This window comes from Argopecten irradians, chromosome 14 (assembly GCF_041381155.1).
Source record: "Argopecten irradians isolate NY chromosome 14, Ai_NY, whole genome shotgun sequence".
Taxonomy (NCBI): Eukaryota; Metazoa; Mollusca; class Bivalvia; order Pectinida; family Pectinidae; genus Argopecten; species Argopecten irradians.
This window is the reverse complement of record NC_091147.1, coordinates 21040911-21062997: the sequence shown is the minus strand read 5'-3', so window position 1 is coordinate 21062997 and position 22087 is coordinate 21040911. Positions and strand designations below refer to the sequence as shown.

The following is a 22087-nucleotide window of genomic DNA, read 5'->3' as shown; positions in this document are numbered from 1 at the left end:
GCATGTCTATGTGGTCGCTAAGAACAATTGTTGTTGTCAAATTCATGTCATGGTATATTTAATTTGTGTTTGATGTCTTTCGTGTACATCGTATGATTATATTGTATCATTTGACTGCAAGAGTTATCTCCCTTGAATTACCCAGAACATTAGCCTTGTACGGCACCAGATTGAATGTATTGTCAGTCAATGTCATTGGATCCAATATAAATCTAACTCGGGAAAATAAAATACACAAAGACATTTTTTTATTTTTTTTTATTATTATTATTTCTATACTCTTTCAAGCATCATACAAAATAATTGCCTACTACAATTACAGTTTACACAAGAAACATATTTCTTCGTGAATCCATAACAGATTTTATCTCAACTTTGTTTTTATTTGAATTTTTAAGTTACCGTTATATTATACATAAGTTAATAACTTGGTTTTCGCGCCAAAATCTTTTTGTCTAAGTTTTATGGATTAAAGATTTGACTAATCAGAAAGTCGGATTTTGTATGAAATTTTTTGGCTTATTACATATACTCGACAACTTATTTATTGACTTATTACATATACTCGACAACTTATTTATTGACTTTGTAATTATTCCATGTACGCATAAAGTTATACGGATGCACTACTTGCAATGCATCATCCTAAGGTATGCCTCTTAAGAATGAACTATGGCTCGTCCTATCAAAGCGTTCGTCATTCCGCAGTGTTAACATCAATTTGCTTGCCACTATTCCAATGTATATATCCACTGCACTGCAGTATTTTACAAAGGGAAAACTAATATCGAATGTCTTTATTAAATCAAAGGACAAAATATAATTCAAGCCAAGCATTCGAGGTGGAACTCTGTCAAACGGATAATCATTTTCACTTACGTATGTCAGCGACTTTGCGTTTCTATCAGGCTCCAATTCATTATTCACCTGACCAAGGAATACTTTTCTATCATTACTTTTAACTAATTCCTTCATCAATGTCATTGTCATACTTGTATTTACATTAATATTGCCATCAAGAAATAAAACAAACTTAGTATTTTCACAATTCTGAGCGATCCACGTGAATGTTGCTACTGTTTTTAAAGTATCGTGGAACTTGTTTGTCTTTGCAGAAACCTGTAATATGTCCCCATATGTCGTACTTTCGGCATCAATTTTATTTTGATGATTATCTAGAAACCCTACCACGAACACGATCTTTACAGTAATGTTTGGGTATCCCCATGCTTCTCGTATAGTTGAACGCTGTTCACTGTCAAAGGCGTCCGACCATACTACCACTAGGAACTGATCCTGAACTGCCCCTTTCCTCAGTAGCTTGCAACGTGTTGGTCTGTGAATGTTTGGAGGTAGGTTCTCGTTGATTGGCTGATGCGGTATATCTTCGTTATAAAGAACCTTTCGTCCGACAAGACGTCTGAAGTTTATGTTCAGAGGATATGTCAGTAAGTGTTTCGAAACATTTTGGCCAGTAAAGGCAAAGAATGAAGCCGGATTTTCGTGGTCAAGGTACGGATCATATATGTGTTTAATAGACAATATGTTTGCAACAGTTCTTACGTAATCATTTAAATTTTCGTCTTTTGGTTTGATATAAGGGAAAAGTATGTGAAACTGTTTAGCGACGTCAAACGATATCAGGTTGACATAAGAATTTCCGGTATGCTGGTCTGGTCGGATATCATTGCGAAATAACCTAGTTGGCGACTCCGTCACTAGGTCTCTGATGTATTCGAAAACAATATCGGATACAACATGCAATGTCTCATCGAGGATGAGTATGACGTCAGCAGCAGGACAGTGGGTCACAGCCCAGTTATACCCCATAACCATCTTAGTAGATTTATTTCCATGTGACTCACAAAAGTCCTCTTGTACAATATCTCCGTATTGGTCGCTTTCATCTTCCAACACATACTGAGCGTCCTCTAGCAGTCCCAGTAAGAACACTAGCCTCACGTTAGGATCTTTGAGCTCTCTCCACGTCTGCCGCACATGTCTCCTTTGATTAATGTTTCCAGGACCAGAATACATCATGATCAAAATCTTGGTTTGGTTGCCATGGAAACCACAGCCACGTGGCATGGAAATAGGTTTATATGGATGAGGATTGGTCACCTGGTAAGGTGAACTTCCTAGTACTATGTCCTCTAAAACATTTTCAATGGTCAAATTTCCAAACGGGTCCTCAAGAATTTTAGGTACAATTTTAGTCATAGTTTTATTTTGCCTTAAGTCTAATTTGTCCTTTGAATTGTGGTGGTAATCAATTTTACTTCCGTTACGAATGCAAAGTCTTTCTAGCTCAGGCGGTTTTTAGGGAAGACGACAATTCAAGCCAAGATATTTCGTCTGACCATTTACCTGCTGTGTTGAAGAAATACTGACTTCGTTTGGGTACATACTTTTGAAAACTGCAAGCAGCAGAAGAACACCGAATACTTTCATTGCTACTCCTCTCCTGGTGAATGAGGCCAGCAATGGAAATAACCTGTTCCGGGTGCATGGCAATGTCCGCGAATCGAACGGAATAAACACCATGTTTGATTATTTCCTGAAGCAAAGAATATTTGAAAGTCGTACATTAATTTCTGGACCTGAATTTGATTTTGTGTAAATTCTGTGAAAGATATTTTTATGCATTTTTTTCTATTCAAAATAGATACCAAAATAGCTACATTCAAAATGAATGTTCGTGTCAACACAGAAAAATAGGTCAACATCCTATTTAAAATCTATAATACGATATAACCTTTGTTACCAACGTGATTTGATACATGTAGTACCATATATAGCATGTAAAAAATATTATGACAAAGTCCACACCAGGGGTTCTTTGCATGTGGTTAAAATAATCTGACCTTAATCAGAGATTGAGCTTAATTAATTTATAAGTATACTATAGTCTAATTCCTACAATTGACAAAATAAATGTCACTTACCTTTCTCACTCACAATGGAAGGTAGATACCTATGTCCATCAATAATGACGAAAACCTCATGAATCCCAAATGAGTGTGTTTAAGACAATCACTCGGCTTATGATTTGCTATTCCATAAAACAATAGTTAAGCTTTTCTAAATTCTATAACATACAAGTGTTAAAATGAATGAGTCAAATGGTCTATTCATTAATATATAGTATCAAATATACAATCAAACCTATGTATTCAAAGAAGTCGGTGAATTGAGTTCATAATATCTTATCCTTAATCTATTTGATGGTATTTGGTGGTATTTGTCAATAAGGCCTTACAAATGTCTGATTTTGTTCTTTAAATTCATTGATTCATTATATGCATTCAACGGTGTGATGAATCCGTTATTTCCCATCAATATATTCGTCAGTTAAGTCCATTGGTGTCAATTTCCTGTGAATGAGTATGTAATTGGGAGTAAAATTCCTTTGTAGCGTTAAGACAATGTAAACCCTGGGTGTTGTTCCACTCGGACACGTTCTAGTTATAGGATGGACTGATAGGATAATAGCTTAGGGAATATATTAAGCTCATGCATTTTCACATCAATCTAACCAAGATAGAATTTCGTTATTCGTTATATGTTTGTCGAATTGTCGGTGAAAGAGCAAGGTAAAGATGAGGAACAAAATATATTGACACTTTTTTACATCTACGAATAAGACATTTGGCGATTGGTGAAACTTTACTTCATATAAATATCAATTACCAGTACTTTTAACCAAGTTATTATCTCGTATATTTTGCAAGCAGTACGAAATCATAAAAAAATCACTGTGTACTTAAAATAGAACCATGTGAGTGGTGTGACTCTAAATCGCGATATTAAATCGCAGTGAAAATAAGCTGGTTTACAGCCATCTTTTAAGCACAAGCACTCTTTCTAAAATTAATATGCACGCACTGTGAGTGATACATTAGGAGAACATTTATACAATATGCAGGTCTTTCTAGAACATTACAACACTTGATTTGTCGTAAGATTATATTTTTTCAACATTTTCAAATTATGTGTTACATACAGGAAAAGTGAATGTGTAGTCCATCCAGTTAATGATCATTTAAATAATACGTCTGCTGTATTTAGACCCAGGATTATTCCAATACAATGGTAATTGTTATCAATTGACTGAATAAAAGGATGTGATCAGAACAAAAATGTGAATGTGTTACTCTATCTAATCGCTAAACATTAAAATATAAATGAATGGAACCTGGGTCTTGCCAATGTAGGGCAGCGATGTAGAAACGTCATGCCTCGAATACAAAACACAACGATGATTTAAGGATCTCTTGTGGTGATGTTTCGGTCTCGTTGAAGCATCGGTGTAACGTCGATCAAAGAGTTTTTGTGATTTTCAAATAATAATTTTTTTTATTTATAGCAAATTGCCATACAGAAATTTGGCAAAATACTTTTATGATAAATATCGTTTGTAGAATCTTCATACGCAATTTTGACAGCAATTCAACATTGTATGGTTACAATGACATACCTTAAACCATTGCATTTTATCATCCTGATAACGGATACATTTTCCTAGTAGCCAACAAAACAATAAAACAATTCATACAATACTTATTAGATAATGTAAACGTACTTATTGTGGCGTAAAGTTGACTAAGAACAGGTGATCGAAGGCAGTGATGAATTCGCGCATAACAAGTCTTGTGTGAAAAACGCTAAAAACCACTAAAATATGTAAGTTTACAGAATTCGTTTATTTCATTGAATTTGTTTTAACTAATTATACAAACCTAGAACTTGGACTATACTTGCATTTAGGACACATGTCAAGGTGCATTTCTGATCTTCCTTGCATTAAGATGTTCCCACAGCATTAACCGCTTTTACGTTAGCTTTTCGTATAACTTTTATCCCTCTTTTAGTTGAATTATCCTGCAGTAGTTGCTTGATTGGTACACAGTCTTTAGTGATTAGTTTTGCGAAACTTTCATCCGGACATTCTCTTATCACATCAAGCTTTGGGGGGTCAACAAATATATGATCCTCGCGTGGCTTTATTCCTAATTTTCGCGCCACAAATCCCAAATAAACATCACTTCGTCCAAAATATTGAACAAAAGGAAAGGCTGCATGAAATTTCCACGCTACGTCCGCTGATAATACGAAAAACTTTTCATGAATAAAAGGTGGGAAATTTTCCATAGGATACGTTTTACGTGACAAGAATAATCTTGAGTCTTTGTCGCGTGTCGGGTATGCATTTTTGACTAACTTTCCTCTGAAGACATCAGAAGTTTGCTTGCTTGGCAAAATTTTCCTTAAATATAACAATGTTTTATTTATATTAATGTTATATCCGTCCTTAACCACTACAAGGAAATCTGCACCTCCACAGAACTTAGCTGCCCAGTTAATACCCATAATGGTTTTTAAGGTGCTGTTCATGTACTCGTCCCGGAAGTCCTCCTGGACAATATCTCTGTACTTCCGGCTCTCTTCGTCGACCAAAGACTGTTTGGAGCGACTCGTCCCCAACAGAAACACTTTCTTAAAGTTAAAATCCCGGTGAATGCCCCAGAGGTTTCTAAGATATAACCGTTCTTCAACGTTAGTTGCATGCGACTTAAATAGCATGAGGACATTTTTGATGTTCTTATCAGAATGAAGAAACGAACACTTGTTCGGACGGTGAAGGTAGTTGTAGCGATGAAGGTTGATTGGTTGAACACTAGGATTTTTGTGTCGTAGAAGAACATCGGTGACAATTTGCGTCATATTCACCATTAACGGATAAGTGAAAGTCACATTGTCTTCGAGGAATTTGCCATGTGATACAGTTTTCGGAGGTCTTAGTAATAATAATCTACGCTTCCTGTCGGCTATACGACAGTTCCCCGACACTAGCTCCGCCGGATCGTGGGAGCATTCCTTCGCTAAAGAAATGTTTGAAGTACTGGAAAAATGTGGATCAAATTTCGGATAGATGGACAGTTTTTTAGCTACAATACCTAAATACACATCGTCAATCCCCAAATACATTACGTATGGAAAAGCTACTTTAAACTTTCTTGCCACGTCTTTCGAAAGTAGATACGCTCCACCTCCAATATATGTAGGGAAATAATCGTATGGATATTCATGGAAACTTGTTCTCCATTTGGATTTAATATTGCGTTCAGGCTGGGCCAAGACAGCTGTTGTCCCTAGATAAACGCCTGTTTTGTTCTTGTTTGAAATTTGTCTGATATACTTAATCAACCCGTGTGGCTGGACATGGTAGTCATCATCAAGAAAGAACAGCATGTCAGCCTCCCAGCAGTACTTCGTTGCCCAGTTATACGACATGACCGTTTTAAGAGTATTGTTCATGTACGCGTCCAAGAAATTCTCTTGGACGATGTCGTTGTATTGTCGAACCTCCTCATCGACCAGTGCCTGGTACGACCCATTGTATCCTAGCATGAAGACACGCCACACAAATGGGTCACGCAAGTCCCTCCACATTGCTCTCGCGGCGGCTCTTAGCTCCATGTTCGCCACGGCGGATTTTATCAGCACTAGTATTTTCTTTGTGACGTTGTTATGAGGCGGGAAACGACATTTTGGGGGCGGATTAATAAAAGTATAAGGATGCGGGTTGATCTGACGGTATGGTATGCGCTGTTTGAACAAAATAAGATTATTAACTAAGCGTTCCAAATCTATTTCCATGGGATACGAAAAACTGTTGTTAAATGATAGATATTCACGAGCCGTTTCGTTGAAGATTTCATCATCATCCGGCTTCTCGAACATCGGTGGCAGTGGCAATGACATATCATCGAATCTATCATCGTAAAAACTTTCATCCAAGTAGTCGCCTTTGTCTTTCTCTTGTACAGTGTCTGGGTATGTGTCGTTACTTTCCTGTTCAATCGTTTCTAATGTCTTCCGGAATTCTCGTTTAATAGCTGTTTTCCCAGTAACTATAATAATATCAGTCTTTTGAATCATATAGGAAAAGTTTAGTAGAAAGCCCAGAAGTCCGAACAACAGGACCGCAAAGAAAACGCAGAAGAGGTTCCGAAGGTTAAACTGTTGTAGAAACAACACAGAAAGTTTCAGTTTGTTAATAACGGCCCTAAACATTTTGAATTCTCGCTGTTCTCTCTGTGTTACACTGAACACGTACGGATGACTATTTTGTGCAAATAGCTATTTCGTCCACATATTCAAATATATACTGCTATCTTAAGTGTGACTGATCTTGACTATTCCTTGTAATTACTGAAGATACCGAAGAATTCCTCATAGTCATGATGAATCCCCATGTCTTCTATCAAACAGATCTCTTCTCGTTTTTAGGATATAAATTTTCAACTGCATCTGTAACACAATACCATATCGGTTATATGTAGGATATTTTATGTGATCAAACAAGTTATACATAGGTAAAATATACTTGGGTTTATTCAATTAACTTGAAAAAAAACCTGAAATATTCCTGAAAATGACTTGAAATTAATGTCAATTTCATTGGAAATGACCTGGAAAATCCTGAAGTGAAATTCAGAATTTCAAGTCAAGTTCTTGAGAATTTTCCTTTTTTGAAGCAAATTTGATCTGAACCTGTCCTGCTGTTAGCATATACAATGTAACTTATACATCCGTAGGAGAACAATTACATTTTTTATGGTCGATGGTGTAGTTGCAATAAAGCAATGTGTACATAGCATGATAAAATATGCACTTGAACTAAAAAAAGAAGTTTGATAACAACATAACTGATAAAAATAAGTTTTTAAATAAATTGGATCAAGAATTCCATGTATACGTGGAGAATAACATGGTCTACTATTTCATGATAAGTTAAACAGACATATCAGTTTGTCATGGTATGTTATCGCTATACAATGGGCCATTTGTGAGTCATTGTTAAAAATGTTCAAACCCAATAACTTTTGTCTTAACACGTTAAGAAGACCTGAAAATAGGGTGTTATATATGTACATATTTACCGTGTACTAATCGACTATTTTAACATTTGATATTTCATGTGTGCGTTTCGTTCACTATCTATTCTTGTTAAAGGACAGGATTTTTAACCAGTTTTGTTTTAACCAGGTTTGTTGTTGTCGAATAAAAGTTTGTACATACCCAACGTACAAGGCAAACATAGTTTAAAAAATAAACAGAATTGTAAATGATCTGACCGAAATAAAAACCGAAAGTTTGAATAATCAAAGAAACATGATTCGTATGGGACTGAACTGATTAAAAAATATATTTTGGTTCAAAACTAGTAACTTAATGTAATGCTAAAAAAAAACTATGGTTATCAGTAAAGTATTGTTTCCTTTTAATACTCGTAAAAAACATAACATATTAATACACATAACATTAGCTATAACTCATATGATTGTTCTCTCTTTCGAAGACACATTATTCGTTTTGCTACTTGGTGATGATTATCTTGAAATAATTTAACAACGAATCTAGTCAATATTTATCCGAAATGAGTCTTACCTTTCCAAATTCTTGATGTCGATGGTCCGATGAGGTAGTAAATATATACTATTAGCACTGAGTACACCTATAATAAGGTATACATATCGATTTATTGATAGGTGGGCCACGACGTGGGCTATTGTATGTATAGGGAGATCTTCGGCCGATATCCTCTATCTGTTGTGTGTCATATTTCTATATATAATTAGGTTTTTGTTTAATCATAAGGTAGATACAACAACAATGATATATATCTTTGTTTTAGTTTGAGGAATACACAAACACAACACCAAGGATAGTAATCTTCATTTACCCGAACCTTAAAACTGGTCATCTGGTTCAATTGAGATAATGTCAAACAAAAATAATTGCATTTTGCGATAAAAGACTTTTGTCATTGTCAAATGGTGATCTGATAATTCAATGATAAATTTTGAGTTAATTTCCAATGTTTAGCTTCATTAAAATTGTTCTAATTTCAAGCTAAAATAACTGCATGTTGCGATAAAAAAAATTTTGTCATTGTTACAAAAATGTTTCATGTTATTTATTTTAACGATGCCGTCGTTATCGGCAAGATGAATTCTATATAATCAACGAAATCAATTAAATCACCAATGAACAATCAATGCTGCCAATACAGTTGACACACAGACTCTACTATAAGCAATGCATCCTTCATTTCGAGTGTTTTTTATCTTCAGTATTAATTTGCTATGTATATTAACAGTTCTGATTGTTTGTGAAGTGTTTTATTTTTTACTATCATGTTATATATCTGAATGTTCAAAATGCAAATAATCATTTGTTTGGTGATAGATGGAGTCAAGAGATCTAGCCCTTTTGCATATTGGGACAACATACATGTACCTTGAATTACTTTAAAGTCATTTGTGTCACATTTTTCATACTCACGAAACAAAACTAGCTTTAAATATGTTAACTGTAATTACCACCAAAAATTACCAACATTTTAAGAATTACAATATTTACAGTGCGTAGATTTTACATTTAATTTTACAAGTACAAATAAAAGCTGAAAATATTTTTGGCAGTACTGCCAAAAATCGTTATATATACTGTACTTACATCTACAGTACAGTGAAATGTGTACATACGTCAAACCATGAAGCCAATGTGTTGTCTACAATTTCATGTCACATTTGACAGTGTTATTAGTAATTGTAAAGTAATTTCTGGAGGTATGTTTCCATCTAAACATACATAAGGCATACAAACCAAGAATTCAACTGTGCATAAATTATGTCTGTGTGATAAGTTACGTGTATATGGCATCATATATACGTGTTTGTCTATTTATTGGAATGATTTTCACAGCATATGGTTTTAACTGAAGAAAAAATAACATGGCACAATTTTCGCTCATTTATTCCACATAACCAGAGATTTAAATAACTTTATCCTTTAGTCACGGGTAAAATAGGCAATTATCTTACCACTTACGTATCGTCAATGACCAAAACGTCAGTTTTTGACACCTTGTATTTCACTTAGTTTAGTTTAAACATATTCTATTGTCAAAATAAAAGACATAGGGATAAGGCAAAATTTATTACAACTTATAAAAGCTCTCTCCTTACATACAAAGACGTGACAAGTGACAATAGACCTAGACAATATTAATAACATTAAATACAAAATTTACATTCTTGATAAAATCAAAATATTTTGCTGGAGTTTATAACGTGCCTGAAAATACACTGGTTTATAAGGAAATATGTATTTCATTAAAGGCATATAAGGTCGCTGTAACGTGAAAAATGAGCTCGGTGAACAAAGTTTCAGGAGTCATTTTTCGAATTAGACATTTTACTTATTGAAGTAAAATGACCTGAACCTGTTTAAAAGCATTCCAGAAACCCTTGTATTATTCTACGACTCAGTTTTTGATATATTTTATAACGAAACTATAAATTTCAAATAAATACCGAAAATCGTTATTCACATGCCTGCATTTCTGGAGACTTTTAATACTTTGTGTGCGTTCAGAATGATTCAACTGTTCCTTAGCATATGTAAAACAAATGACACAGGTATAGGCGTAATCACCATCAACAACAGTGATGATAGTTCAATAAGGACATTTTCAAATAACTCTCTATTTTTATGTCTCTATTTCTAAATTTCTATACGAATGTCATTATTTGCCTCACCCTCTCTCTTTCACTCAGTCACTCAGAATCCCATCCCACACACCTCCCCCGCAGAAATTACACATATGCCATAAAAAGTGAGCATGTACGAGATGTCTCTTACCACAACAGGAGCTCCAATAACCTTCCAAGGAAGGAAAATCAGAACGAAATATACAAATATAGGTTAAAGTGTAGCGTTAGTACATAGTGGCAACACAGAGTATACATTTAGGTGTATGTATATTATATATAGCATATTTATAATAGTGCCACGATTTAATCAAGGACGTATATGAGAAGGATAAGTCACACTGGGTTTTTTGGGAGTACAACGTAGGAGCTTTTGTGTTTGTGCAATGACCGTGACGTTGGGCGACGACCGTTTTCCTTTGATAACCGCCGGCGCAGCCTTTGATGTAGCTTGCGGGTGCGAGGGTTACCGTCTCACTTTCTGAAGCGGGGCCGTCATTTCATGAGCTGTCGAATGTTTTAACGAAAATTTAAGACATATCATCTAAATCTTACGTCCTTAAAACAAGTAATAAACGTTGTGAAAATTAATAAACTTTACATTGGTGTTTAATGAACAATGAACACATTCTCTCTCTCTTCCCCTTTCAGTACCTCAGAACACGCATCCCACTACACCTCGTCCCGTCAAGGCAGATTTAAACTTATGCCAAAAAGAAGGTGTTCATGTGAGAAGTCGTGCTTGTAGTAAAACAAACAATGATGGTAATAAACTACTCACATATAGTCTTATTCTTAAATCTGTTTTTAAACAAAAACTATTTAAGTCTCTGATATAAATATGCCAAAAACTTATAGAAGTGCATCAGCCAAATTAAGGTGTGGAGTGGCACCAATTAGGTTTCAAACTGGTCGTTTACCAGAACATGAACGAACTTATGAATAATTGTTTGGAAAGTGTAGAATCATAAATCCATGTGCTTATTGAATGTGTGGTATAAAAATGATATCAGAAGGAGATCATACAGAACTTCGATAATACGGTCTACTTTGGATAAACTTACTGTGGCTTTAGATGATAACAGACTTAGTTAAATAACAGCTAAAACCTGCTCTGAGATTTTGAAAAAAAAATTGGATCAGCATGAATATATCTAGAATGCGTGTTTTTATTTCTGCCATAACGATGCAAACACGGCACAGTTTTTGAGTAAAAATAAAATGTGGACGGCTATCAGTTATGTGATATTGTAGTAACAGTACAAAACTTATACAAAAAATAATATGTATATCTATATTGTTCCCTTTGAAACTTTATCCCGATAATGTTTACAAAAAAGCAGAAATACATAAATTGATATTTCTGATATATGTTTTTAAATTACAGCATAAGTGAAGATTTAAATTCATTATTTCAAAATTATGCTAGATCCATAAAATAGTACATACCGAGATTTAAATAGTATGATATATGAACAATTATCGTATAATCCAAAAAGTAACTACATAAAGTGTAAAAATGAAATTACTTGTATTCAGGCATTATAAATAGATATAATATCTTGTATCTTTTAAAAATATACTTAGTGATATTTAAATAAGTATAGTTAGTGTGGTAATACTGTAACCCTTCGTGTATACATGTAGATTCGATCGAAACGGTGACAATACATGCTTAGAATTCTTACTAATACCTTAGAAATTACGGAAGATTGCTATGCCACGATTCCGTAATTACAGAACTACAATGTAGACTTGAATAGTTTGAATAATATGTGTGTAACACATATATTCCTAGGTATGATCAGGGACATTTTATTTTCATTTGCTTTTATCTTCTTTTTAAAAGTGGATGTGACAATAAAAAACCTAGAGCATAGGTTGATGTGCGGAGTTTCCATAATTCAAATCACAATCCAATTAACGGATGTCCTAACCTGATTGACAGTAAGACAATAGCAAATACCCGCATATCGTCCGCCGAATAGCAAATTGCTCGCGGCCAGGTAATTACAGGTGAGTTCGATGAATGGCGTTGTGTACAGGTAAACAACCTCCTGGTCCTGGTATTACATAACCATCAAATCAAAGGCATGGCTAATTATATATCTATATCGGTGATCTACTCGGATATCAATTAAAATTTGAAAGCGACCGCACGGTCTGAAAAAAATAGTAATGTTGTTTTGCTTAAAGATGCTCCACCGCCGACAGAGCATAAATGATATTCATCATTTGAACAATAATTGGTGTTTAATCGTGTATATATATGTCTAATTAACACAAAAAATGATATAAAATAATTTATTTAGCCTTTGGTGCATGCGCAATCAGTACTTCATTCCATATAGGATATAGTGACACGGAATTTTTTCGGGATGCAATTAATTATTGTTCATATTTTTAACTTGAACTAAAATTAGAAGCTCAAGCTTTTCAATGGTGGTAATGAAGAAAAATACTAAATCGTCTGCTCCTGTTTTTGATAGTGAAAAAATACCATTTGTCAGCGGTGGAGCATTTTTAATATCTCAACAATTTGATCTTTTATAATATCAAAAATAAATTCTTTCTACCACATGTTGAAACGTATTACGGCATGTAATAAATGTATAACAATTAATTCGATAAGCAACACACAACACATTGTTACGTACGTCAAGCATCACATCGTTGATGCTTAAAAAGGGTGTCTTTAATTACTACGTAAAATTTCATTTTACAGTCAATAAACTTTGCAATTCACAATGTATCAAAGATACAGACTACAGGAATATATTGTCTCATTAAAACTTATTCGTTGCTGAACATCCCGACAAAAATTCACAAACTTTCTGTGTGGATACAACGAAGATACCTGCAATTAGAGCATAAATTAGAGTATTTTAAACATCGAACTTTACAATTTAAGTCAACTATTTGAAAAAATAGTTAAACCAGTTTTGTTAGACGGATGTGAGATATTGGATTTTACTAATATACAAACAATTGAGCGCTTTTATTAAAAATTTTGTAAACTGCTATTGGGTTTGAAAAAAAGTACACCAAGTTACATGGTATATGGCGAACTGGGTACTAGACCACTTATAATTGACCAAGGATTTATAAGTGTCCTTGTAATTGACATTGAAATAAAGATGATTAATTATTGGTCAAATATAATTCTATCTAAAGAAAATAAATTAAATGCTGTAATGTATAGTATGTTATATCATGTTTTTGTAAATGAAAACAGAGTAGTTCCATACTTAACTTTTGTACAATATATTTTAAACGAATGTGGTCTGATGTATATATGGCACTCACAGTTCCAACACAATTTGAATCCAAAATGGGTTAAAGTTAAGCAAATATTATGTGACCAATTTTTACAAAAATAGAATAATGACATTTTTCGTTCCTCAAAGTCAATTTTCTATAGAATATACAAAAACAATGTAATTTTGAAAAAAAATTTTGATATATTAAATGATAATGAAATAATTTTAATGTGTAAATTTAGAACAAGTAATCATAAATTCATTGTGGAGTCTGGTAGATGAATTAATATGAATTATCAAGATAGAATTTGTACTTATTGTTCGCGGGTCCACTGTATTTGTCAGTCAAGTGACAATTACAACTATGAAAATTTGAGGACATTATTCAGAAAAAAAATATGTTAATATATGCTATGTGTTGTGGACATAGAAAGTGATCATCAATAGCATCATTTGACATCTCTGCATGTTTCATCAAAACTGCTAATATTTATGATACATGTACCAATGATATTGATGATGAATTCCATTATTTATTAAAGTGCCCGTTTTTGACCTTAGAGAGGAAATTATATATTAATGAGTACTATTACAACAGACCAAATATCATAAAATTTTCACAACTTCTAAACTCAAAGAATATAAAAAAATGAGAAATTTATGTAAATGTATCAAAGTTCTGTTTAAAGGCCCACTACCTTTCGGAGCAAAATATAAAGGTTATTAAAAACATTAATAACATCAGAAAATACATATCGATGGCCTAAGATGAGGTTACAACACCAAACACATGCAAGATTTCCTGTGTTATATATGACAACAGCTGAGAGTCATTTCGCTGTTTTGCCGTCTGGCGCAGTGATAGTCAACTACCGCGAGGTATTTAGCACTGGTAACCCAAAATGTGTTAATCTTGCCGAAACTTGTTAGAATAACGGCAGAATACTTAATTTTTAACAAGTTTCGGCAGGATTAACATATGTGCTTTTTTATTCAGTATTAACCCTTTATATTAAGACTTTTCCTCAGAATTCCAATTCGATCAATAAAATTAAGTATTTCTGCCGTAAAATTAAGTATTTTTCTGTCCGCCGTGGATCGTGACGGCTGACGGCCGAATAACAGAGGGTATCAGTCACAATTACCCAACTTCGTTACGTGCACGGCTATTTATTGCTACATTGTCGGAGGTTGGGAATCGCCAAACTTTTCCGATGCGACGGTGAAATTAACAGATTCGGCGATAGAATTAAGAGTTTCTGCGTTTATATTCAGTGTTTCTGCGTTTATATTCAGTGTTTCTGCGTTTATATTCAATGTTTCTGCGCTAATATTAACACATTTCGTCGCTTACATCGAGCGGGCGCGCCGAGCCGTGACGGTCGAGCACACGGCTTACACAGGTAAACTTTACCTTGTGAAACGAGACTTACAATACGTACAGCCGCCAGCCGATTGTACCTGTAAAATAATTATGTTTACAATTCTCTTTTCCCCTTTAAAAATACATATATCCTCATTATCCTATTCTACTATCTTTTGTTGTTTTCTTTCCCGCGTCTCGTCATTTGAGCTATGCATTTTGCACCTTTTTTCGGAAGAGTTCCGATACGAGCGGTAACAAATGAATAACTGTCTAGGTTATGTGTAAAAATATGTGTATATACACGGGGATTAACTATGACAAACAAATTATGTGTTTGATTATGTGCAATTACATGTATGTATATTCTTCTCACAAATTTGAATTGTTGACGATATTAAAGATAGTTTTTTCATTAAGATCATCATTTTTTTTCATGATTTTCATTAAAAAATATTTTTGATGAATCTGGTCAGTCAAATATCTTCCTCAATGAAATACAAATAATTAATAGTTTTTATAAAAGTTTTATGAAACAGCGCCTTCAAGATCAGTTCACACAAAAATGGGTCTCAGATGTGGAAAATTCCTCAAGAGGGCAAAACTTATTCTAATATATAAAAAAAAATTTGGATTTGAAAAGTATCTTATAAAATTATCCGGAAATGTATATATAACTAAATTCCGTACATCAAATTTAAAAATTCCAATTGAGACTGGAAGATGGTGTAATGTTGAGAAACGTGAAAGAATTATGCCATTTATGCAATGAAAATATCGGGGATGAATTTCACTATCTTTTTGTATGTAAACACGAAGAAATAAAAAATATACGTATTAAATATATCCCACAGCATTATTATAGTAATCCCAGTCTTCATAAAATGGGTGGCCTTATAGGTATTTGTAATATCCAATTATTGATAAGAAGAAGTGTCATCCTATTCATTAAAAAAATGATGGTATTTTTGTAGATGTGAATAAAAGCTATGATAGTAGTACGGTATAAGTATTAAATTTCCAAATTAATTGTCCATATTTTAGTAATTGGTAATGATATATATTGTCCATCCTGCCACGTGCAGTTAAAAATGTAACTTGTATTTTTATAATCCATGTAACACATTTAAATGTGTCTGGGAGACTATAATAAAAAGTTTTGAAAGATATTTTGCTGTTGCCTTTAATTGTAAAATGCTGATTAAGTGTTATACATAATGATCTGCTTTTCAGGTTTGCTGAATTGATTTGATATACATAAAACGACTGATATCATATTCTGGTAATATTTGATGTACTTTGTTGCATGTAATTCCAGTATTTATTTATTTCTGCGTTTATATTCAATGTTTCTCCGTTTATATTCAACTGCGCTTATATTAACACATTTCGTCGCTTACATCGAGCGGGCGCGCCGAGCCGTGACGCAAGGTAAGCCTAGTACTATACATGTATACAGCATATATACGTATACGTTAGATCTACAATTTGAGTTTTTCGAGTAAATGGTTATTCTAGCTTTATGATGTAGATATTTTCAGTTTCAAAACATTCCATTTACACCACTTCAAAAATTCAAACAAGCATATATTTAACTTTAGATTAGATAATCAGTCCAATTTGATAGCGATATCAAAATGATGTTCGGATCAGTCTGGACTGAGATTTAGATAGCATATGATGTAAATTTCAGTGTAATAAAAAAAAGTATAATGTAACACTATCTTTTTACGAGTAAAATCCCAAAATTTAGCATGAATATATCTAGAATCCGTGTTTTTATTTCATTCAAACTTCTGCTATAATGATATGATGCAAACACGGCACCGTTTTTGAGTAAAAATAAAATGTGGACGGTTATCAGTTATGTGATATTGGAGTTACAGTACCGAACTTATACCGAAAATAATATGTATATCTATATTGTTGCCTTTGAAACTTTATCCATAACGTTTACTAAAAAGCAGAAATACATCAATGGTATTTCTGATATATGTTCCTTTATTAGAGTTTAAGTGTAGATTTAAATTCATTATTTCAAAATTATACTAAATCCTTAATAGTATATTCATTGTCGACCGTTTTGTATATCATACCGAGATTTAATAGTATGATATATGAACATTTATCGTATAATCCAAAAAGTAACCACATACAGTGTTCAAATGAAAATTGAAATTATTCGTATACAGGCATTAAAAATAGATATAATATCTTGTACCTTTTTAAAAAAAAATACTAAGTGATCTTTAAATAAGTATATTTAGTGTGATAATGTTGTAACCCTTCTTGTATGACTATACATGTACATTAAGTATTCGAAACGGTGAAAATACATGCTTAGAATTTTTACTAATACCTTAGAAATTACTGGAGATTGCTATATGCCACGATTCCGTAATTACAGTCTAGACTGGAATAATTTTTAAGGTTAAACCTTTAGTTGAACTAGTTCTTAGAACCATTTTTGTTTCTGAATAAGTCACCTTCCATTTTTGTTTTACCTGTGTACGACATATATATATATATGTATGTAATATATATTCCTAGGTATGATCAGGTATATTTTATTTCCATTTGCTTTTACATCTTCATTCTAAAAATGGAGGTGACAATAAAAAAACCTAGAGCATAGATGTACGGGGTTTCCATAATTCAAATCACAATCCAATTAACGGATGTCCTAACCTGATTGACAGTAAGACAATAGCAAATACCCGATATAGTCCACCGAATAGCAAATTGCCCGCGGCCAGGTAATTACAGGTGAGTTCGATGAATGGCGTTGTGTACAGGTAAATAACATCCTGGTCAAGGTATTACATAACCATACAAACCAAAGGCATGGCTAATTATATATATATCTATAATGTGTCGGTGTATCTACTAGTATATCGATTAAAAATTGAAAGCGACCGCACGGTCTGAAAAAAATAGTTTGTTTTGCTTAATATCTCAATATTTAGATCTTTTATAATATCGAAAGTAAATTCTTTCTACCACATGTTGAAACGTTTTACGGTATTGTAATAAATGTATCTCGATTTATTCGGTTAGCAACACACAACACAATGTTTGTAATGATAAATCATCGGTGTGTACGTATGTCAAGCATCATATCCTTGATTCTTTAATCAAGAATTTCTTCAACTGTTACGTAAAATTTCATTCTACAGTCACAAACTTTGCAATTCACAATGTATCAAAGATACAGACTACAGGAAAATATTATTTAATTAAAGCGTATTCGTTGCTGAACTCCTCGACAAAAAATCGGAAACTTTTATTTCTGTGTGGAATTTTCTTTTATAATTACACGAAGATACCTGCTATTAGAGCATAAATTAGAGTATATTCGAGACAAAGTTATTGTACGATTAACTTCACTCAAAAGTAATCATAAAAAAAATCTTTGATCGGCTTTTCTGTGACCGTCGATGTAAGTGATAGCACATCAGTTAAAGTACAGGCAATAAGCCACGGACTATTGTGACGTCACACGGTTTAGGGCTAGAAAATATGCATAATCGGGCGGTCAGAAAATTTGACCTCGATATCGGCGGTTTACAGGTTATTCCGGTCGCGCGCGGCACGGAGAGGTTTCTACACGGTCTAATAAAGCCATTTCCAGCATAAACTAAAAAAATTATCATTTTTGACTACACAAATCCTTTAAATATATCACGGAATTATAAATGCTTATAAATCCTTGTATATATGTAATCGTGTTCCGTATTTTATTAACACTTTTTGAACTTGATTTAGGCCTAATAGTTATCGGACTAACGCACCATTTTATCATAATAAAAATGTAAATGTGTACAGATTACCGAGTACCCGGATGTACTGTTACATGAATCTCCTAAAAGTGCTGACTTGCAATATGGCGTGTGTGTCAATGATTATATATATATAAAGTCAAGTGAATGTATTATAATATGCCAATTCATAAATACTTTGGTACTGAAACCACCCCCATTTTGTATCCCAACATCGTCAAAAGTATCATCAAGGATTTATAAGTGAGAACTGTCTCTTTACCCTACTAAACACCACGCGTAACGCTAGACCAAGGACGTATATGAGTCTCACTTATAAAATCCTTGGCTAGACGAACTGGGAAATCGAGTCCAACGAAACACCAATGTAAAGTTAATAAAATTTCACAACGTTTAGTACTTGCTTTAAGGACGGAAGATTTAGAAGATATGTCTTAAATTTTTGTTAAAAAATACGACAACTCATGAAATGACGCTTCAGAAAGTAAGACGGTAACCCTCGCACCCACAAGCTACATCAAAGGCTGCGCCGGCGGATATCAACGGAAAATCAGTCGTCGCCCAACGTCACGGTCAGTACACAAACGCAAAAGCTCCTACGTCGTACTTGCCCAAAACCCAGCGTGACTTATTCACCTCACATACGTCCTTGGTATCATCAAGGATGTATTTTAGACAAAAATCCTTAGTATCATATTATCATCTTATTATAAGCGACCGCGGTGTGAAAAAGTGCTCACAGAAATTAGACATACACTACATATGAAACTATATATACTATGGTCTCATTAAATTATTAGGTAGCTGTATGACTGTGTTTCTGGTGTTAAAAATCATACACATATGATCGCATTGAAAAAGTGTATACAACTATCGTCGGCCATTTTTCTCACTTCGAGCTCCCCAAAATGCATACGCATCCCCTTCGTAACCCCGCAGGGTACCGCTAGCTAGCTCCTACCCGTGGTGTCAGGATGGCCCCAATAGGGCAATATAGCTAAATTTGTCCACGGCGTCCGTTATCTGTGGAGTTAATTAGTCGGATGACACGTGTGCGGTACACAGTACACCTGAGAGGTGTATCTATAGCGAAGTAAATGTACAGGTAATATAATTCACCTGACAGAGAGAGAAGAACATATACTGGCAATAAGTTTTTTTTTTTGTGTAAAGTTCATTCTTTGTAAACCCCCATTAAAGTGTACTGGGGTTAAAAAGGGTCTTCCCGAACTTCACTGACAATCTAGTCTCTGTCTTTCGTTGATTAGCATTTTGAGTATATAATTTTTAACAAATGTATAGCACAGTGATCGTTCATATGATATTTTATGTTTATCATAGTGACGTTGTGTATCGATTACGTCACGCACTAAATATAGCCTTGAAAAAAATTGCTAGCCGTTGGTCGGTTTGTATTGACACAATATTCCATGTAAATGTGTATTTTATGGTGTAATAAATAACATGCCAGCTATAACTCCCAGTAACTGGGTTTCGAAAGGTGTGCTCTTAAACTGTAAATTGTATGAAAATTCTGTTATTATGTGACCTTCTTATTAGTGCTTTATTCGATTCTTGTGCCATGACGGTTCATCAGGATATCTATTCAAACCAATATTATTTTCACTTTTGTGTCTCATTTTTAGAAATAAGATATGATGATTAATACAGACACCGGTATATCCCGATGTCATTTCCTATAACGAGTTGTACATAGATCTAACAAATATCCCCAGCTAACCAGTTGCTTTTAAAGACGTTTTTAATATTGTCCAGTGATAGTAATATTAGAACAACTTTGACGACACAAAAGAAATCATACATGACCAAGCTAAGTTCGCTTCGTTGTAATAACATAGGCCTGGGCATGGCCTCGTAATTAGGGTAGTAGTAAAAACCTTTACCATAACACTGACTAATTAGCAAAGACAGTATATCACCATTGTTTATTTAAGTCAAAACATGTAATTATGTAATATCAAATAAAAAAAAAAAAAAAACAATTGTGAGAAAGAGTGATCCTTTTAATGATCAATTAAACTTCTTAATTGCCGGAATCTTGTTTTGATTTTATAGTCTTTGTCATTCCGACAAAAAATATCAGTGGCCAAGGCTATAAATACTCCCTCACACAATCCTTATAGTATCATACAACATGAATACCTTTCAAGAAGCAACCTACCGATACCTGTCCAGCGACACCAAGAAGACCTGCATCCTCGGTCACAGCTTTATCAGACGCCTCATCGCCCGATGGAGAAAAGAAGAAATACCACTACCCATTGGCAATTGGTCATTCCATGCCTTCGGACGAGGTGGTTTGAAGCTTCGACAGCTGAGAGACATCGTACTAGCCGAAGATTTTTTCCATCTATCACTCCGTCTTTTGTACAGATAGGCGAAAATGACATCGCTGACCAGTCAACGGCCCGTACAATTGGACTTCTTCAAGAAATCCATCAACTGTTTATCGCCCAGGGTGTAGAAGTGGTGATGTTCGGCGAGCTTTTTCCGAGACACGATTGCAAATTCAACAAGCCGCATCACTTATCAACAGAATGATGAAGAAACAACACCCTGACATCATTTGCCAACACGACAGAGACTTGTTGAAGACAACCTCAATCCGAGCTAAAATGATGGTACACACCTGAAACCGTCGGCGGAAGTTGCTTTCTCCAACAGCATTGACCGGGCCATCAGACACATGAGGGCTTGATCTTATAATCAGCCAATCCTTTATAAAAAAAAGCCATTTTCATGGCTACCCCAAAAATCACAAATAATGACCCATGAACACTCGAAAATACGCATTTATATATTACGAATTATATATCTTTAGCATGAATAAAAACAACTGAAAATTGACACGTGTATACTATTTATAATTTTTATGATAAATAATTGACGAATACTTCTTAAAACTAAAATGTATTTAATCAGAAACATATATGTATAATTGTTTCTGACAATATGAATTAAATATAATTTTATCGTATTAGTTCACCAGTTAAGTTTGGCCTCTATACTGCATTACGTTTCAAGAACAAAGTAAAGTACATCAAATAATTTGACCAGAATATATGATATCGGTCGTTTAATGTATATCAAATCAATTCAGCA

The 22087-nt window shown here is 33.9% G+C and overlaps 3 protein-coding genes across 3 annotated transcripts in view; 1 reads left to right on the top strand and 2 right to left on the bottom strand.

Moving 5' to 3' along the window:
• Positions 1–328: 328 nt before the first annotated feature.
• On the bottom strand, positions 329–4321 carry LOC138307564 (uncharacterized). The gene is made up of 2 exons (XM_069248365.1): positions 2946–4321; positions 329–2557 (listed from the first exon to the last, which is right to left on the bottom strand). Exon 2 carries the CDS (start codon positions 2218–2220, stop codon positions 646–648), a length of 1575 nt encoding a protein of 524 aa, XP_069104466.1. The 5' UTR covers positions 2221–2557; positions 2946–4321; the 3' UTR covers positions 329–645.
• A 357-nt stretch (positions 4322–4678) lies between these two features.
• Positions 4679–10615, bottom strand: LOC138307563 (uncharacterized). The gene is made up of 2 exons (XM_069248364.1): positions 8455–10615; positions 4679–7314 (listed from the first exon to the last, which is right to left on the bottom strand). The coding sequence occupies exon 2, from the start codon at positions 7075–7077 to the stop codon at positions 4804–4806; it is 2274 nt and encodes a 757-aa protein (XP_069104465.1). The 5' UTR covers positions 7078–7314; positions 8455–10615; the 3' UTR covers positions 4679–4803.
• Positions 10616–21119: 10504 nt separating this feature from the next.
• LOC138307091 (uncharacterized) overlaps positions 21120–22087 on the top strand; it is a 33794-nt gene continuing 32826 nt past the window's right edge. The window contains exon 1 of the mRNA XM_069247721.1: positions 21120–21282. Within this exon, the coding sequence (XP_069103822.1) occupies positions 21120–21282 (163 nt within the window). The remainder of the gene's footprint in view (positions 21283–22087) is intronic.

Coding starts and splice junctions, on each gene's coding strand:
- LOC138307564 (XM_069248365.1), bottom strand. CDS start 2,220: ATGACTAAAATTGTACCTAAAATTCTTGAGGACCCGTTTGGAAATTTG.
- LOC138307563 (XM_069248364.1), bottom strand. CDS start 7,077: ATGTTTAGGGCCGTTATTAACAAACTGAAACTTTCTGTGTTGTTTCTA.